At 44.1% G+C, this 18,117-nt stretch overlaps 1 protein-coding gene across 4 annotated transcripts in view; it reads right to left on the bottom strand.

The window, feature by feature from the left end:
- Positions 1–18,117, bottom strand: part of PTPRK (protein tyrosine phosphatase receptor type K) — a 395,839-nt gene that overhangs the window by 101,104 nt on the left and 276,618 nt on the right. For all 4 annotated transcript variants that reach the window (XM_040429122.1, XM_040429120.1, XM_040429123.1 and 1 more), the window contains exons 12-13: positions 17,166–17,439; positions 11,803–11,839 (exon numbers count right to left, since the gene is read on the bottom strand). In XM_040429122.1, coding sequence (XP_040285056.1) covers positions 11,803–11,839; positions 17,166–17,439 — 311 coding nt within the window. The remainder of the gene's footprint in view (positions 1–11,802; positions 11,840–17,165; positions 17,440–18,117) is intronic.

Genomic DNA, 18,117 nt, shown 5'->3' on the forward strand with positions numbered 1-18,117 from the left:
TCCTCCTGGCATGCGGATCTCCAACGTGTTTCATGTCTCCCTGTTGAAGCCACTGGTTTGTAATCGTTTCACTTCCTCGGTTCCTCGGCCTCGTCCGGTCCAAGTGGGCAATCGTGAGGAATATGAGGTGAGCAATATCCTGGACTCACGCCTGGTCCGCGGTCGGTTGCAGTTTTTGGTCCATTGGCGTGGTTATGGTCCAGAGGAGCGTTCCTGGGTTCCCTCCGCAGATGTCCATGCTCCTGCCTTGCTCCGAGCCTTCCACGCACGCTTCCCTCAGAAACCGTTTTGTGCTCCGCGGAGGAGGGGCCCTTGAGGGGGAGGTACTGTCATGGTCTTACCTGCTTGCTGCTCTCCTTCGTTTGACATGTGCTGGCGGCCATCTTGGGTCCTGGGTTTCTTGTAGCCTTCCACCCTGCGGCTCCTCCTTCCCCTGGGAGGAGCTGGATGCCTAGCTCATATATATAGGAGGTCTGTGGCTTCAGTTCCTTGCTTGGTCCTCTTGTGTTCACATGCTTCTAAGACTGCTGCTGCTTCTGGTTCCTGATCCTGGCTTCGTCTGACTACCCTGCTGGTTCCTGATCCTGGCTTCGTCTGACTACCCTGCTGGTTCCTGATCCTGGCTTCGTCTGACTACCCTGCTGGTTCCTGATCCTGGCTTCGTCTGACTACCCTTCTGGTTCCTGACCTCTGGCTTCGCAAAGACTCTGCTCGGTTTCACCATCCGTTTGGACTTTTGCTTTACAGCTTTATTTTCAATAAAGCCTTCTATTTTCACTTATCTCTTGTTGTACGTCTGGTTCATGGTTCCCTGACATGTACCCCATTCACTAGACTTGCAATGTCAGAGACCTGCCCGGTGGGAAAGCTGTTATGCAGGGGAAAAAAAAAAAAGTGCAAAGTCTTTTTTGTTCTAGTTGCAGAGAGAGCATAGCTTCTAGGAGTTATGGCAATGCCCCCCATTTCTCCTAGAGGCTCATTTGCATATATTAAAATCTCATTTCTCTCAGTAATGCGGGCACATATGAACATGGGACCAACACAGATGTCTTCAGCTACCAAGTGCACATGTAACAGGTCAGCCATTGTCATAGGTACAAACCTGCTGACAGATGCCCTTTAAGGCCATGTCCCCACGCGACCTAATAGCTGTGGATTTGCAGTCACAGATGTGTGTGGCAGATCTTCAGGATTGCGCCATTGTTACCAGCACAGTGGATGAAATTTCAATAAATCTCATCCATACTGTGAACAAAAACCACTGCATAAATTGGCCTGCTGTGCAGATTTGAAGCTTGCAGCATTTCAATTTATGATGTAGACCTCCCCTGCAGATTTCCTTTGCCATGGAGAGAAGGAAGTTTGCAACATATTCCGTTGCAAAAAGCACACGTAATACATGCGGTTTGTCACGGTGTTTGCTACAGCACTGTGGGAAAAACTGTTGCAAACTTTTCTGCATTATTTTCAGGCACGTGTGGATGTACCCCAAAACATATTAAAGTTCGGCGAGTGAAAACCTGACAAATTTTTTTCGCTTTATTTCAGTTTGTCAGTCTTTTCTGTCCGTGTGTTAACAGTTGTCAACAGTGTTTCCAGTCAGTGAACACCCAGCGTCCGCTAGCAACCATTAGTGAACACCCAGCGTCCGCTAGCAACCATTAGTGAACACCCAGCGTCCGCTAGCAACCATTAGTGAACACCCAGCGTCCGCTAGCAACCATTAGTGAACACCCAGCGTCCGCTAGCAACCATTAGTGAACACCCAGCGTCCGCTAGCAACCATTAGTGAACACCCAGCGTCCGCTAGCAACCATTAGTGAACACCCAGCGTCCGCTAGCAACCATTAGTGAACACCCAGCGTCCGCTAGCAACCATTAGTAAACACCCAGCGTCCGCTAGCAACCATTAGTGAACACCCAGCGTCCGCTAGCAACCATTAGTGAACCCCCAGCGTCCGCTAGCAACCATTAGTGAACACCCAGCGTCCGCTAGCAACCATTAGTGAACACCCAGCGTCCGCTAGCAACCATTAGTGAACACCCAGCGTCCGCTAGCAACCATTAGTGAACACCCAGCGTCCGCTAGCAACCATTAGTGAACACCCAGCGTCCGCTAGCAACCATTAGTGAACACCCAGCGTCCGCTAGCAACCATTAGTGAACCCCCAGCGTCCGCTAGCAACCATTAGTGAACCCCCAGCGTCCGCTAGCAACCATTAGTGAACCCCCAGCGTCCGCTAGCAACCATTAGTGAACCCCCAGCGTCCGCTAGCAACCATTAGTGAACCCCCAGCGTCCACTAGCAACCATTAGTGAACACCCAGCGTCCGCTAGCAACCATTAGTGAACACCCAGCGTCCGCTAGCAACCATTAGTGAACACCCAGCGTCCGCTAGCAACCATTAGTGAACACCCAGCGTCCGCTAGCAACCATTAGTGAACCCCCAGCGTCCGCTAGCAACCATTAGTGAACCCCCAGCGTCCGCTAGCAACCATTAGTGAACCCCCAGCGTCCGCTAGCAACCATTAGTGAACCCCCAGCGTCCGCTAGCAACCATTAGTGAACACCCAGCGTCCGCTAGCAACCATTAGTGAACACCCAGCGTCCGCTAGCAACCATTAGTGAACACCCAGCGTCGGCTAGCAACCATTAGTGAACACCCAGCGTCGGCTAGCAACCATTAGTGAACACCCAGCGTCGGCTAGCAACCATTAGTGAACACCCAGCGTCGGCTAGCAACCATTAGTGAACACCCAGCGTCCGCTAGCAACCATTAGTGAACACCCAGCGTCCGCTAGCAACCATTAGTGAACACCCAGCGTCCGCTAGCAACCATTAGTGAACACCCAGCGTCCGCTAGCAACCATTAGTGAACACCCACCGTCCGCTAGCAACCATTAGTGAACACCCAGCGTCCGCTAGCAACCATTAGTGAACACCCAGCGTCCGCTAGCAACCATTAGTGAACACCCAGCGTCCGCTAGCAACCATTAGTGAACACCCACCGTCCGCTAGCAACCATTAGTGAACACCCAGCGTCCGCTAGCAACCATTAGTGAAAACCCAGCGTCCGCTAGCAACCATTAGTGAACACCCAGCGTCCGCTAGCAACCATTAGTGAACACCCAGCGTCCGCTAGCAACCATTAGTGAACACCCAGCGTCCGCTAGCAACCATTAGTGAACACCCAGCGTCCGCTAGCAACCATTAGTGAACACCCAGCGTCCGCTAGCAACCATTAGTGAAAAACAGAGCGCCCCTCTTCTTCTATTTATTTAAACTAACCTACTGACTGAATGGGCCAATCCTGCATGAAAAACAGAGGAAAATACATGTTGAGATTTTTGCTCCTAGAAACGTCATCTGCAGAAAAAAAAAATCATTTATGTGAATTATACCATTAAGACAGATTATTTTTAAAGTATTTACAGCACTTTTGCAGCTAAAAGTTTGCGACTTGTGCTACTGAAATGGAGAGAGAAGGGATAGGGGGAGGCTAGGAGTAGCCCACCAGACTTATGACAGAAACTGGAATAAAAAGTCAAGTTTAATTCCGGGTGCTGTCCGTCACAGCGCCTGGAAGTGAAAATGTTCTATAGTTATGTATGTTGACCCTCAGTATAAGGTTATCGCATCATGCTTTGCTAGAGGTATGCCACACATTGCCTTGATATATGCCAACAGGCTTAAAGTGTATGGACAGGGGTAGCTAATACTTCAAGGAGCCTTTGTCTGGAAATCCACCCACTCCATTAACTACTGATTTTTGGCTAAAATTCCCGGATGGAGATCTGACAACTATTTGAATCTGAGCTCCCCGTGGATTTAATGTTGTAGTGCACATATATGAAAAAATAAAATTGACATACAGCTCAAGAGCCAGACTTATTTTGAGAGGAGAGGGGGGGGGGGGCACAAATGTCCTCCAAAGAGTTAAAACAAGCATCATTTATTTAGACTACCTGTTCAATCAAGTGGAAAATTTACATTCCAAGAGCTGAAATGAAAAGCCGTTCTCTGAACGTGTAGCCCTAAACCACAGGTAGATAAAAGACACTGGTGCTCTCCGTTCTAATTAAACGCTTGCAAATGCTCCCAAGAAAAGCACTAGACTTTTGAAGAATGTTCTTCAGCACCAATTTAGACTAGGCACGGTTTGAAAAATGCATAAAGAAGTAGGTGGAAGACAAACTAGTGTAAGGTTCTTAGTTTCTATCTTTAGGTTTCCAGTTGGAAGAAACCTATACCTGGACACAAAGAAAATGATTGCAGACATTATCTAATGACACAGAGGATGATACTTTCCTACTTTCAAAAAAGGTATTTCCCTCCTCTAGAAACATAAGTTCTCAAGATGTCTGCTGCAAAGATGGGAAAGATTTTCCCAAAAGACTGATAGTTGAAACTGTGGCAGATATTGTCCATGTGTATTACCACACATTGGTTTCTCCATCCACCTAGTGACGAATCCGGCCCATAAAGAAATATAAATTTAGTTCATACAAAACATATGACAATTGCAATAAAAGAAAACTTCCTCGGCCTAGATAATACTGTTACATACGTGCTATGGTGTCCTCTGAGGTACACCCTCTCAGGACCTCTACCTAATATGTCCAGTCTCAGAGGTCCCACACACTCACTAGCTCAATCACACACCCCACAATGCTCCAGAAAAGCAGCTTTTGCTACTTTTCAGGCCAGAGACCTTTTCTCACTAGCATTTAACATATTAGTTCTGAGAAGGAAACAAAAGAACACCAGGGGGCACCATAACAAGCATGTAACAGCGATATATCAATAAAAAATAAATATATATATATATATATATATATATATATATATATATATATATATATACACTGCTCAAAAAAATAAAGGGAACACAAAAATAACACATCCTAGATCTGAATTAATTAAATATTTTTCTGAAATACTTTGTTCTTTACATAGTTGAATGTGCTGACAACAAAATCACACAAAAATAAAAAAATGGAAATCTAATTTTTTAACCCTGGAGGTCTGGATTTGGAGTCACACTCAAAATTAAAGTGGAAAAACACACTACAGGCTGATCCAACTTTGATGTAATGTCCTTAAAACAAGTCAAAATGAGGCTCAGTAGTGTGTGTGGCCTCCACGTGCCTGTATGACCTCCCTACAACGCCTGTGCATGCTCCTGATGAGGTGGCAAACGGTCTCCTGAGGGATCTCCTCCAAGACCTGGACTAAAGCATCTGCCAACTCCTGGACAGTCTGTGGTGCAACGTGACGTTGGTGGATAGAGCGAGACATGATGTCCCAGATGTGCTCAATTGGATTCAGGTCTGGGGAACGGGCAGACCAGTCCATAGCATCAATGCCTTCGTCTTGCAGGAACTGCTGACACACTCCAGGCACATGAGGTCTAGCATTGTCTTGCATTAGGAGGAACCCAGGGCCAACCGCACCAGCATATGGTCTCACAAGGGGTCTGAGGATCTCATCTCAGTACCTAATGGCAGTCAGGCTACCTCTGGCGAGCACATGGAGGGCTGTGCGGCCCTCCGAAGAAATGCCACCCCACACCATTACTGACCCAATGCCAAACCGGTCATGCTGGAGGATGTTGCAGGCAGCAGAACGTTCTCCACGGCGTCTCCAGACTCTGTCACATCTGTCACATGTGCTCAGTGTGAACCTGCTTTCATCTGTGAAGAGCACAGGGCGCCAGTGGCGAATTTGCCAATCTTGGTGTTCTCTGGCAAATGCCAAACGTCCTGCACGGTGTTGGGCTGTAAGCACAACCCCCACCTGTGGACGTCGGGCCCTCATATCACCCTCATGGAGTCTGTTTCTGACCGTTTGAGCAGACACATGCACATTTGTGGCCTGCTGGAGGTCATTTTGCAGGGCTCTGGCAGTCCTCCTCCTGTTCCTCCTTGCACAAAGGCGGACGTAGCGGTCCTGCTGCTGGGTTGATGCCCTCCTACGGCCTCCTCCACGTCTCCTGATGTACTGGCCTGTCTCCTGGTAGCGCCTCCATGCTCTGGACACTACGCTGACAGACACAGCAAACCGTCTTGCCACAGCTCGCATTGATGTGCCATCCTGGATAAGCTGCACTACCTGAGCCACTTGTGTGGGTTGTAGACTCCGTCTCATGCTACCACTAGAGTGAAAGCACCGCCAGCATTCAAAAGTTTCCAAAACATCAGCCAGGAAGCTTAGGAACTGAGAAGTGGTCTGTGGTTACCACATGCAGAACCACTCCTTTATTGGGGGTGTCTTGCTAATTGCCTATAATTTCCACCTGTTGTCTATCCCATTTGCACAACAGCATGTGAAATTGATTGTCACATTTAGTGTTGCTTCCTAAGTGGACAGTTTGATTTCACAGAAGTGTGATTGACTTGGAGTTACATTGTGTTGTTTAAGCGTTCCCTTTATTTTTTTGAGCAGTTCTTGTTTCGTTCGACGTGTGTAGTCTATACAGTTCTTGTTTCGTTCGACGTGTATAGTCTATACACGACGATCGATCATGAACTGGGCCTACGGGCGGTTGAGACTTGTCTTGCCAACTCTGATTATTCCGAATCTTGCCAGACTTTTTTGCTTTCATTGCTTAGATTCGTTTTGACTAAAAACTACTTCCTGTTCCAGGACGACTTCTTTGTCCAATTGCGTGGGACGGCGATGGGGTCCAACGTGGCGCCCACCTACGCTAACATCTATATGGCCCACCTTGAGGAGTCTTTCGTCTATGGCAGCCACCACTTCAGACATGTTCTGGGGTGGTGGCGCTATATTGATGACATCTTCTTGGTGTGGAGGGGCGACACGTTGGGCCTCCTCGCCTTCCACGCATATCTCAACGAGGTTGACCCAACTGTGAAGTTTACCGTGGTTCATTCCACGGATAGACTGCAGTTCCTGGATACGGAGGTCCGGATCATGGGACGAGGTCTGAGTACAGATCTGTTTGTGAAACCAACTGATAGAAATACTCTGTTGAGATATGAGAGCCATCACCCTCGTCCCATGATCCGGTCCTTACCTTTCAGCCAGTTCCTCCGTGTTCAGCGGATAGTCAAGGATGAACAAAAGAGACATACTAGGTTTAAAGAAATGGGCCACAAATTTGTTAAACGTGGATACCCCAAAAAATTAATTAAGGATACCATTACGAGAGTGGAGTATCACTCTAGTGATATCAGGTCTCAGGTTGCCCCCAAAAATCCACGTATTCCCTTCATTACCCAATTTTCCACTGATAGCTCGCATATCGCTACTATCATTCGGAAACATTGGAGCCTGTTAGGGAATAGTTTTCCTCACATTGAAGAATTTAACACACCCCCTTTGTTTTCATATCGGAGAGGACGAAATCTGGGAGACAGATTAGTAAAAGCCGACGTGGGTAGTGCCAAAACTAGTGTAAGAGAATTGTGTGGCTCTACTCGCACTGGGTGCTATCCTTGTTACCACTGCATAAACTGTAAACTTATGATTAAGGGAGATAGATTTTTCAATCCGGCCACTAATGGAGTGATCAAAATCACTCAATTCCTCACCTGTGACTCATCCTACGTGGTCTACCAACTGACCTGCCCCTGCGGCAAGTGGTACATTGGCGAGACCACGTGGGATGTAAAGACACGGCTTAATCAGCATCGTTATTCCATCAGGAAGGAGAAAATAGACTTGCCGGTGTCCAAACATTTTAAAGATGCAGGACATACGCAAAATGATCTGAAATTTCGTATTTTGGAACAAATAGAACTAGGGAGACGGGGAGGAGATAGACAAGCTCTCCTCAAAAAACGTGAATTATATTGGATTTACACTTTAAAGACTCTAAAACCCAATGGGTTAAACGTCGACTTTAGGGTTGATTAGTACTGTCTCATTCCGTTAATCGCCTGATCCATATTCCCAACTGTATGGTGAATGTACATGTATATACATTAAAGCGTGTAACCAAGCAAAAAAGTTTTTTATGAGAATTATACATAATTTCTCTCTTTTGTTTTTAGATAAAGAATACTCTCAAGGTCACAACTGTGGTGCTGTATGATGCAAAGTCCATTGCGGCTCCAGTCGGCTACCCATATTGTATACATTGGATCCACATCATGATATTTGGACTGCTGTTGCAACATTAATGCGTATTGTTGTCTTTTTTGCACTAGTTGTCCGCCCAAACAGTCGTTATATCTTTAATAAATATTTATATTTATATATATTCTATAGGGTACTTCAATATTTTTTATATATACAACTATGGCTGTGAGACTGAAATGCATTGGTGGTAGAGTGATGCACCCTTATATATGAGTAGTGGCGGTTCGTGGGTTCACCCTGGCGACGCCTACTTCTCTGCCATTCTAACACTGATGGATCACTAACGTGACCTGCCAGTGTTGGGTATCTTTCTCTTTTCACTATTTGCATAGCCTCCTTATATCTGTTCTATAGGTTGATAGGACGCTCAATCCAGTGACCCTATATGTATACCATGTAGATCACGGGCTGTTAGTGTCCTAGACCTTACCTTCTATATAAGCTCCTTTATTACCTCATATTTCCACAATTCCGTTCCCTATACCCATTTATTCATTCATGTATGCGACTACGATTCCGTAGTGACTGATGGGCGGCTCCTACTGCTATCTTGACATGCGCATATCACTTGTGAGGCTGTCTCGGCCATCCTGATTGTGGTTGCCAGTGTGTTCCTAGACGCCAGAAGTAACGCGATATTTGCTTGTCTCGCGCATGCGCGGTTAGTGAATGGGAACGCCGCGGAGCACACGATTTGAACTACATACAGTCACCCAGCTGACAGTGAGTGTTTTTAACTTCACGCAATTATTGTTTTCACCTGCACCTATTAAGACTTTCTGTACACAATGTAAAGGATGTTGTAATAATGAATATTTATTTATCCTCACTATACTTGTCAGATCATGACAGTGATTTTCATATATCTATGTAACTGTTTGTATCACCATATATATCAATTTTTCATCATGTTCTATCAATTGGTGTTATATTATTAGTTGATCAATGTCCCTATATAAAGCACGCTTGTAACACTTGTGCACTAGGCTTGATAAAGACAGCAACAAGCTGTCGAAACGTCGCTTGACTTTGGGTCAATAAACCACACGATTTTCCTTGCAATATTGGAGTGCTGCTGGCTGATTTTTTATCTATATATATATATATATTATATATATATATATATATATATATAACAAAAAATCGGACTGCACTCCAAGCATTTCTTCAAAGAAGTTAGTTTTTATTCACCCATAAGGTGGCAAAGCGACGTTTCGGCTCAAGCATGAGCCTTTCTCAAGAAAGGCTCATGCTTGAGCCGGAACGTCGCTTTGTCACCTTATGGGTGAATAAAAACTAACTTCTTTGAAGAAATGCTTGGAGTGCAGTCCGATTTTTTGTCTTCTAAAGTGGGTAAGCACCTTTTTACCGTACTTGGACATTGCACCCGTCTATTTTTCCATACTATCCAGGGTGGTGCTGCCAGTGGTTTTTTCTGCTATATATATATATATATATATATATATATATATATATATATATATATATATATATATAATTTTTTTTTTTTTAAAGGGGTTGTCAGACTCTGATATTGATTACCTATCCTCAGGACTCCCGACACACCATTGATCAGCTCTTTCTAGGCCAGTGATGTCACTATCATTGGTCATATGATCTAGGTACAACTCAGTCTCATGCAAGTGAAAGGGGTTGAGCTGCAATACCAAACACAGCCACTATCATATGGATGGCACTGTGCTTGGTAAGCACCAAGGACTGTGGTACTCACTGGAGTGACGTGGTCTCTTCAAACAGTTGATTGGTCGGGGTCTCAGGTGTTGAACCCCTGATCTGTTTGTGATTACCTATTGCGATATTTCAGTGTAATATTTCCTGACATTGCTTCTAATCTCCCTACCAACTAATTTTAAATTGTGCCCCCTTGTTCTGGTGTTTAATATTTTTTATCAAAAACACTCAATCTTATTTACACCTTTAACATAGGTAAGGGTTTCAAACATGTCCCGCTTTCCCTTCTTTCCTTAAGGCTATACAAATTAAGGTCTTTAAGTCTTTCCTGATGTGTATTATGCTTTAGATCCTCCAACATTTTTGTAGGCCCTATTTTGAACCTGTTCCATTTTATCTATCTGGAGAGTATTCCAGATGTGGTCTCAGAAGTGCTCTATACAGTGGGATCACAATCCCTCTCTTACTTCTGGTTATACATACCTCTAGAAATACTGTCTGATATCAGGATGTCTAAATCCTTCTCTTTGCACATGGCCATAGCGCTCCCGTGGACGTATTGCGGGTCGCAAATCTGGAGATGCGGTGCGGAACGGAAGCTTCAGTGGGGTTCCGATCCGTGCTTCCGTTCCGCAAAAAAATAGAACTTGTTCTATCTTTTTGTGGAATGGACGGATCACGGACTCATTCAAGTTGAATGGGTCTGGATCTGTCCCGGCCGCCGCATGGACGTTGCTAGTGCATTGGGGACCGCAATTGCGGTCCCCAATGCACGGAACGGAACCAATAAGTTCGTGTGCAAGAGGCCTAACACAGAGCTGCCAAAATGATACTCAAATAGACGGTGTCGTCTCACCACGTGCATTATTCTGCATTTGGATACATTGGGTTTCAGTTTCTGTTGTTAGGACCATTTGTCCAGAGAAGATACACCTTTTTCCATGTTACAAATCTTTGCAGGAATATCAGCTCTATTACACACTTTAGTCATTGGCCAACAAGCAAACCTTACATGCCAAACCTTCTTCTATGTCGCCTACAAAAATATTAAGAAGGACTGGACCCAGGGCAGATCCTGCAGGTACACCACGTGTAACTTGTCTCTCTAAAGCAGACCATTAACAACATTCTTATACCCATCATCGCGCCATGTAAATGCAGCACTTCACCCCCATTGTACGAGCAGCCAGTTGTTGGGAAGGAAAGCCGATGATGAGATTTAATTTTTTTATCTTTAACACAAAACACGGGTCTTCTCGCAGAGGAAATCTGATGAAGGAAGTGAGGAAGGAACACTGACACAAACATCCCTTGATCAGGGCTACACAGGCCTTCGCTGGTCCATGCTGCTGCGCTTGCCAACAGCTGCCTGTAACAGCCCTCATGCAAACTTCTAAAATAAAGAAGGTCTGTTCTGCTGGTGCAGCGGTAAAAAACGATTCGAGTTACAACAGAGCGGAGTTTCAATAGCAACCAACAGAAACTTGGAAGCAGTAAGGTATACTAATGGGATGAGTAATGCTAAATAATTCAGGTTTGGCACAAAAACAGAAAAGCACATATGTAAACCTATTCCGATTTTTATGGAACTTTAAACAGTGAAATTTTGTTAAAAACAAAATTCTGCTTTAAGTTCCAGAATAGATAAACAAAAAAATAAAAATAACACGAAAATATAGACCCAGAAAAGTATTTTGCTTGCCATAATGCAGGGGCTTATAAAAAGGCATGATGCTATCTGTAAGTAATGTCGCCAGCGTTTTACTCACTCTCCAGCTGTTCCCAGGAACAGGACCCTGCAGAGCATACATTTCAGAGATAAATTTATCATTCCTACTAAAACCTGACTCTCTCCCAAAAGAACGGCGAGTCTAAAACATGCACGAGACTGTCAAAGTAAGGACATATAAGCTGCTAACAAATAGAACCCAACTGTTTACTGACTACATAAAAAAGCCATTGCAAAATATTCAACACTGACAAGCAGGTAAAATGTCCCTTACCTTTGGTCGCAATTCGCACACACTGAGTCTTTGTTTCCTAATGGAAAACAAAAGGAAGCATCACTGAGTTTGTGTTATTCAATATACATAAAAGCGGACAAATGTACTTTAAGCTGTATTCCCACTACAGACATTTAGTGTGTACTGATTAGATACAGTATGTAATAATTGTATTCAGTGGTGCACTCCTAAAGAAATGGGGTGATTAATATCCCCATATCCCACAGTAGAGAGGCAACGACATATAAACATTGCACGACCATAAAGTCATTGGCTGATATACTCACATGAACTTTATAAACTAGGCGAACAGTAAAGGCGGCGGTCATACACTTTAATAGCTTTTCCACCTGACTAGAGATGAGTGAATCGATTCGATCATCGAAAAAAATGAGTTCTTCAGCTGCGAGGGGCAGTCCCTGCAGCTGAAGAAGCTCCCCCTGACGCCTGATTGACAGTACCAGACATCTTACCAGGCCCTGACAATCTCGCGCCTCCTTGGCTGCTCCAAGCAAGGGCACATGCGCAGAGACTCTGCTGCCACTATCAGAGCAGCAAAAGTGCATGCGCCACTGCACGTGGAGATTCCTGCAAGTCAGCTTAAAATGTAGGGGGAGATAACAGAAAACTATTAAGTAGTTATGTGCTAACAGACCGCTATCAGAAATGTATCCCCGCACAATATATATATTGAAAGGTTTATACTTCTTTCATTTTCTGCATGCAACTTGATCCTGGCTTACAAAAAAATCTGATGTAAAATACTGATCAAATTAAAAAAAAATGTGAATGAGGCCCAAGGAAGAGCTGTCATATTGCTTTATTCCAAAAGACAAACGACTAAGGGTGCATTCACACGACCGTATAAATGGATCCGCATCCGTTCCGCAAATTTGCGGAACGGATGCGGACCCATTCGTTTCAATGGGGCCGCAAAAGATGCAGACAGCACACCGTGTGCTGTCCGCATCCGTTGTTCCGTCCCGTGGCCCCGAAAATAGATAGAGCGTGTCCTATTCTTGTCCGCAACTGCGGACAAGCTTAGGCATTCCGCAAATTTCGGAACGCACACAGCCGGTATCAGTGTTTTGCGGATCCGCAATTTGCGGACCGCAAAACACTTACGGTCGTGTGAATGCACCCTAATAATTTGTTTGAAAGGCATCAATACAGTTATCTTAACTTATGGTGGTTGATACAAAATCATTACATTTGAAGCAATAAAGCAGAATTAGGCATAGGACACCAGTTTAACGGCATATATTAGACATCATGCAGATCCTGAACAAATGAACATTTTTTTCTCTTATAAACTGGAAAGTTGTGCTTTGACATGAAATAAATAATCCCGATCCGGCGAGAACTATTTAAATAGCAGCATGCACACAGTCGCATAATCATTTACATTCGCAGTCTGACCTCTATTACTAAGAGTCTGACAGTGTACCAAAGTAATAATTTCCCAGATCTCAAGACCCTAAACAGGAAGCCGAGGGAAAAAAAAAATATTAAAAACCTCAATTTCCATTTGGTTCTAAACATCCAGGTACAGACCCTAGCCATCAATCTCGCTGCACATCCCAGCAATTTCAACTAATCCCCAGACACCTGGTACGGGGACTGTATAACAAGGACGCTGCGATCTCCAGGAGAACCCTACTTATCTAGAGGAAGATTCTCAAATTGGATTTTAAAGCATCTTGTGTTATTGCATGTCGTGCTGTGCTTTTCTCTTATTCACTTTAAACAAGGAAATCATCCACAGACAGCAGCTTCCGCTTCACTCTTCCAGCTTTTTATCCATTTAGCCCACAGCTTGCCCTACTGCCCCACTCCGAATTCTCACAAAAAAAAGGGCACAGTATAGTAACCGAAACTGCACACTACAGGGAATATACAATTCTGTTCTACAGATGTCAAGACAAATCAAAAAAAGCATGTCCATTATAAGACTGAAAAAACACATGGATACTGGATGTTCCCAAACACGGCCAAGCGAATGTCCAGTCCTGAGCTTAAAATTACTATTAGCACTGACCGTTACCTACTAGGTATCTTCCTTAAATGTTACCTCTTGGCTGCTTTAGCTGTGATCTGTGACTACACTTGGCTACAGCGCCTAGTCAGACACACTCCCAGCAGTAAAACAATGGGGCAGATGGAGATCTTGGGGGAAGGCTACAGTCTACTACAGACTCGCTCAGTGTTTTTTTATGTATGCTAAATGCTTTGATGTGATTGCTGTTTCCGTACAGCATTAAAATGTATTGGCTCCATGGAGACAAACTTTCTCTCGCCCGAAATCGCGCAAGATTTCTGTGAATTCCTTCTGTATTCATATCCGTGTATTGAAAAACTATTTAAAATAGCAATCCAAAGTGGGATTTGGTACTGGCTGGTATGCAGCAGCTTTCACAACATAAATGCAGCACAGGCGTGACGTGTGCCAGCACGCTTAGGGTACTTTCACACTTGCGGCAGAGGATTCCGGCAGGCAGTTTCGTTGCCGGCAATCCAGACGCAAACGGAGGCATTTGTGAGACGGATCCGGATGCGGATCTGTCTCACAAATGCATTGCAATACCGGATCCGCCTTTCTGGTGGTCATCCGGAAAAGCTGATCCGTTATTTTTTTCTTCTCATTTTTAAAGGCCTGCACAGACCACAAAACCGGATCCATTTTGCCGGAACACTAGGGGCAGGATCCAGCATTAATGAATTTCAATGGAAATTAATGCCGGATCCCAGACAAGTGTTCAGGATTTTTGGCCGGAGAGAAAACTCCAGCATGATGCGGTATTTTCTCCGGCCAAAAAACGTAAGAGGGACTGAACTGATGCATCCTGAACGGAATGCTCTCCATTCAGAATGCATTAGGATAAAACTGATCCGTTTTTTTCCGGTATTGAGCCCAGAGGACGGAACTCAATACCGGAAAACTTTAACGCAAGTGTGAAAGTACCCTTATGCACATTTGTTATGATAACCTACAGGAACTGAAGTTTATGCTTTTCCCTAACATATTATTTAAAGAAGCACTCCTACAAAAAACGTTATTCTCTGACCTGTTAGAAAAGTACATGATGTAAATTGTAGTGAAGGTAATCATCTTATTTGCAAATTATAACCTCCTTTCTGATCTTCAACTGTATTATCTGACCAACACTCTGATCTCCAAATAACATAGCATATTATGTGTGGACAGGAAGCCAGTTTCTCTATGCATTCCTATTGGAGCTCTGCTGGAGATCAGAGTGTTGGTCACATGACACAGCTAAGGATCAGAAGGGAGGTTCTAACTCACAAATACCGTCACTGGTACGTGCCATTAGTACAGGAGGACCGGGGAGTGGTGAATGTAGCACTACTCATGCAAGCTCTGCACTCCATGCTTCCTGGTCTTCTCCTGCAGGTCTCCGTACACTGTGCTGTGACGTGCACAGAGCATAAGGATGTCGGCACATTCTGTGAACTCAGGTAAAAGCACAGCATGGGAGGAAGACCAGAGAAAGCTGGATCTCAGGAGCAGTGTCGACATCCGGAGAAGCAGTGGTATGTTTTTTTTTTGTCTGTTCTGAGATCTAATTAACATGGGGGTCTGATCTGAGGTCTAAATGGGGGTCATATTTACATTTGGGGTCTGATATGAGGTCTTGTTCACATTGGGGGTCTGATTTGAGGTCTTATTAACATTGGGGGTGTGAGCTGAGATCTGATTAACATTGGGGGTTTGACAGGAGCTCTAAGCTGAGGTCTGATTAAAATTGGGGGTCTGATTGGAGTACAAATATATATTTTTTCTTAAAGGGGAAAAATTTAATTTTCTAGAACACATCTTGGCAATGCGAAGCAGAAAATAGTTTACTATACAAAATGTTTTCCTATTTTTCTTTTATTATAGGATCTTCAAACTTAAAGGGGTATTTCGTTAAAGTAACTTAATTTTTGAAAAACTGCATTAAAGGAATCCTGTCATCAAGATTTTCGATATGGAGCTGTTCATATCATCCTCTCAGCCTCCATTATCTAATTCAAAATATACTAGTTTTACCCCCACCTGTCCTTTCATTTTGGATAAAAATCGGTTGTATTAATATGCTAATTGCCTTACTAGCGTGCCCAAGGGGCTGTCCCTCCAGCCGTTTGTGCCCAGCCGCGCCCCTTATCTCGTAGCCCAGCACTTTTCTCATCGCCGATGGTGCGCCGTAATCTCGCGCATGCGCTTTAAATCCACTGGTCAGTGCCCGTGCGGTGTCCTGGCAGCAGCCTCAGCGAACGAAGCGCACATGCACCAGCTGTCTGCGCACTTCACCCGCGGGTGCTGACCAGTGGATTTAGGGCGCATGCGCGAGATTACGGCGCACCATCGGCGATGAGAGGAGTGCATAATTAGCAGTGGGGCGGCGCTGGGCTACGAGTTAAGGGGCGCGGCTGGGCACAAACGGCCGAAGGGACAGCCCCTTGGGCATGTTAGTAAGGTAATTAGCATATTAATAAAACCGATTTTTATCCAAAATGAAAGGTCAGGTGGGGGTAAAACTAGTATATTTTTTTATTAGCTAATGGACACTGAGAGAATGATATGAACAGCTCCATATCGAAAATCTTGATGACAGAATCCCTTTAAGGCTGCAAGCATGGACCCAACTAGAACCCACACCTATAACCAGAGCTTCAATTTACCTTGCAATCCATTTGTCTAGCTCCTGTGTGAGCCTGCAGCACACAGAGTATCATGGCTCCTGATCTTCTCTCACAAAGACTACAATCCCCACAATCCCTAGCTTTCCTGCTGTGAGTGTTGATGATTGGCTGCCTGATACACAGTCCGGTCACGCCCCCTCTACTCACTAATCACCAGCACACTAACACTCTGTTTCACAAGAGATTTAGCTAGAGAATTGTTAGAACACACTGAGCATGCTCGACCTAACTAAGGCTCAGAACTACAGGTCGATGTCGAGGTAATTTCTAAGGAACAACAGCAGAGGAGGAAAACTACTTTTACTACTGAACGGTAAATATGTGAAATTTACATTATATTAGGTAATTATTGATGATAAATTAGTCTAAAAATAAGTTATATTTATGGTAACCGGAATACCCCTTTAAGAAAAAAAATAAATGTTAATTTTACACAGACTTGCTTGGGCAATACTGTATAAACTAGCCCAACATTTCTATATGCCTACTCTGTAGTGCAGTTTAGAAAACAACAATCTTGTATGCCATCAGGTAATTGAATAATGTAACTTTTGAATGCATTGTGCTATAGAACAATGAAAGGTATTCTGAAAGCAGAACAAAAGCCTGCAGAAATAGTAGAACAAAGAGCCATGTGCAAATCCATCACAAAAACTCACCTTCTCAACACTGCTCACAGCCTGAAAGTAGATGTTATATCCTTTACGTGGAGCAAGAGGGGGGTTCCAGAATCCTTGGTAAGTTTTGTTGTCACCAACAGTAAATGGGGCAGCTTCAGGGAGGTTAGAAGGAGGCAGTACTGCAGCATAGTAGTACGGGGAACCACCACTGCCAGCATTGCTGTAGGAAACTGGAACCTGATAACATTCCATCCCTATGATCTCCCTCTTTGTCCGATGGGGGTGTAATTCTTCTACTACAACCTGGTATGCACTAGAAAAAAGGAAAAAACATTGTTTCATCCTTGCAACCATTAAAGAAGTTGTTTCATTTAAAAATTAAAATACCCCCCAAAAAAGTCAAAGTTAAACATAAAATGAACAAAAAACATGAAATAAGTCTGATATACCACATTCTATTGGTGTAGGGCATATTCTTGGATCATCATTAATAACCAGACTTAAATGGTTGCAGAGGCCTATAGGTAGCCCAAATTCCTTTGAGAGATTACCCATACCAGTTATTTGATGAAACAGTCTAAACAAATCATAACTGATCAGGTCCGTTGCTATCGAATAATGGGTATGGGCGATCTACATTTTTGAAAAATTTTTAATTCACGGTCTTTGTGGGATTTTCTCAAATGTCTTTAAGGCTCCATTCACACATCCGTGTGTGTTTTGCGGATGCACAAAACATGGACAGCGGCAATATGCATTCCGCATTTTGCGGACCGCACATTGCTGGCACTAAGAGAATATGCCTATTCTTGTCCGCTGTTGCGGACAAGAATAGGACATGTTCTATTTTTTTCAGGATCGGAATTGCGGACCTAGAAATGTATGGGTCCGCAATTCCGTTCCGCAAAATGCGGAATGGTATTGCGGATGTGTGAATGGAGCCTAAGACAAATCGAAAGATCACCTTTTTGTGCAACTGCTTTCGTTTGTA

Source organism: Bufo bufo, chromosome 4 (genome assembly GCF_905171765.1).
Source record: "Bufo bufo chromosome 4, aBufBuf1.1, whole genome shotgun sequence".
Taxonomy (NCBI): domain Eukaryota; kingdom Metazoa; phylum Chordata; class Amphibia; order Anura; family Bufonidae; genus Bufo; species Bufo bufo.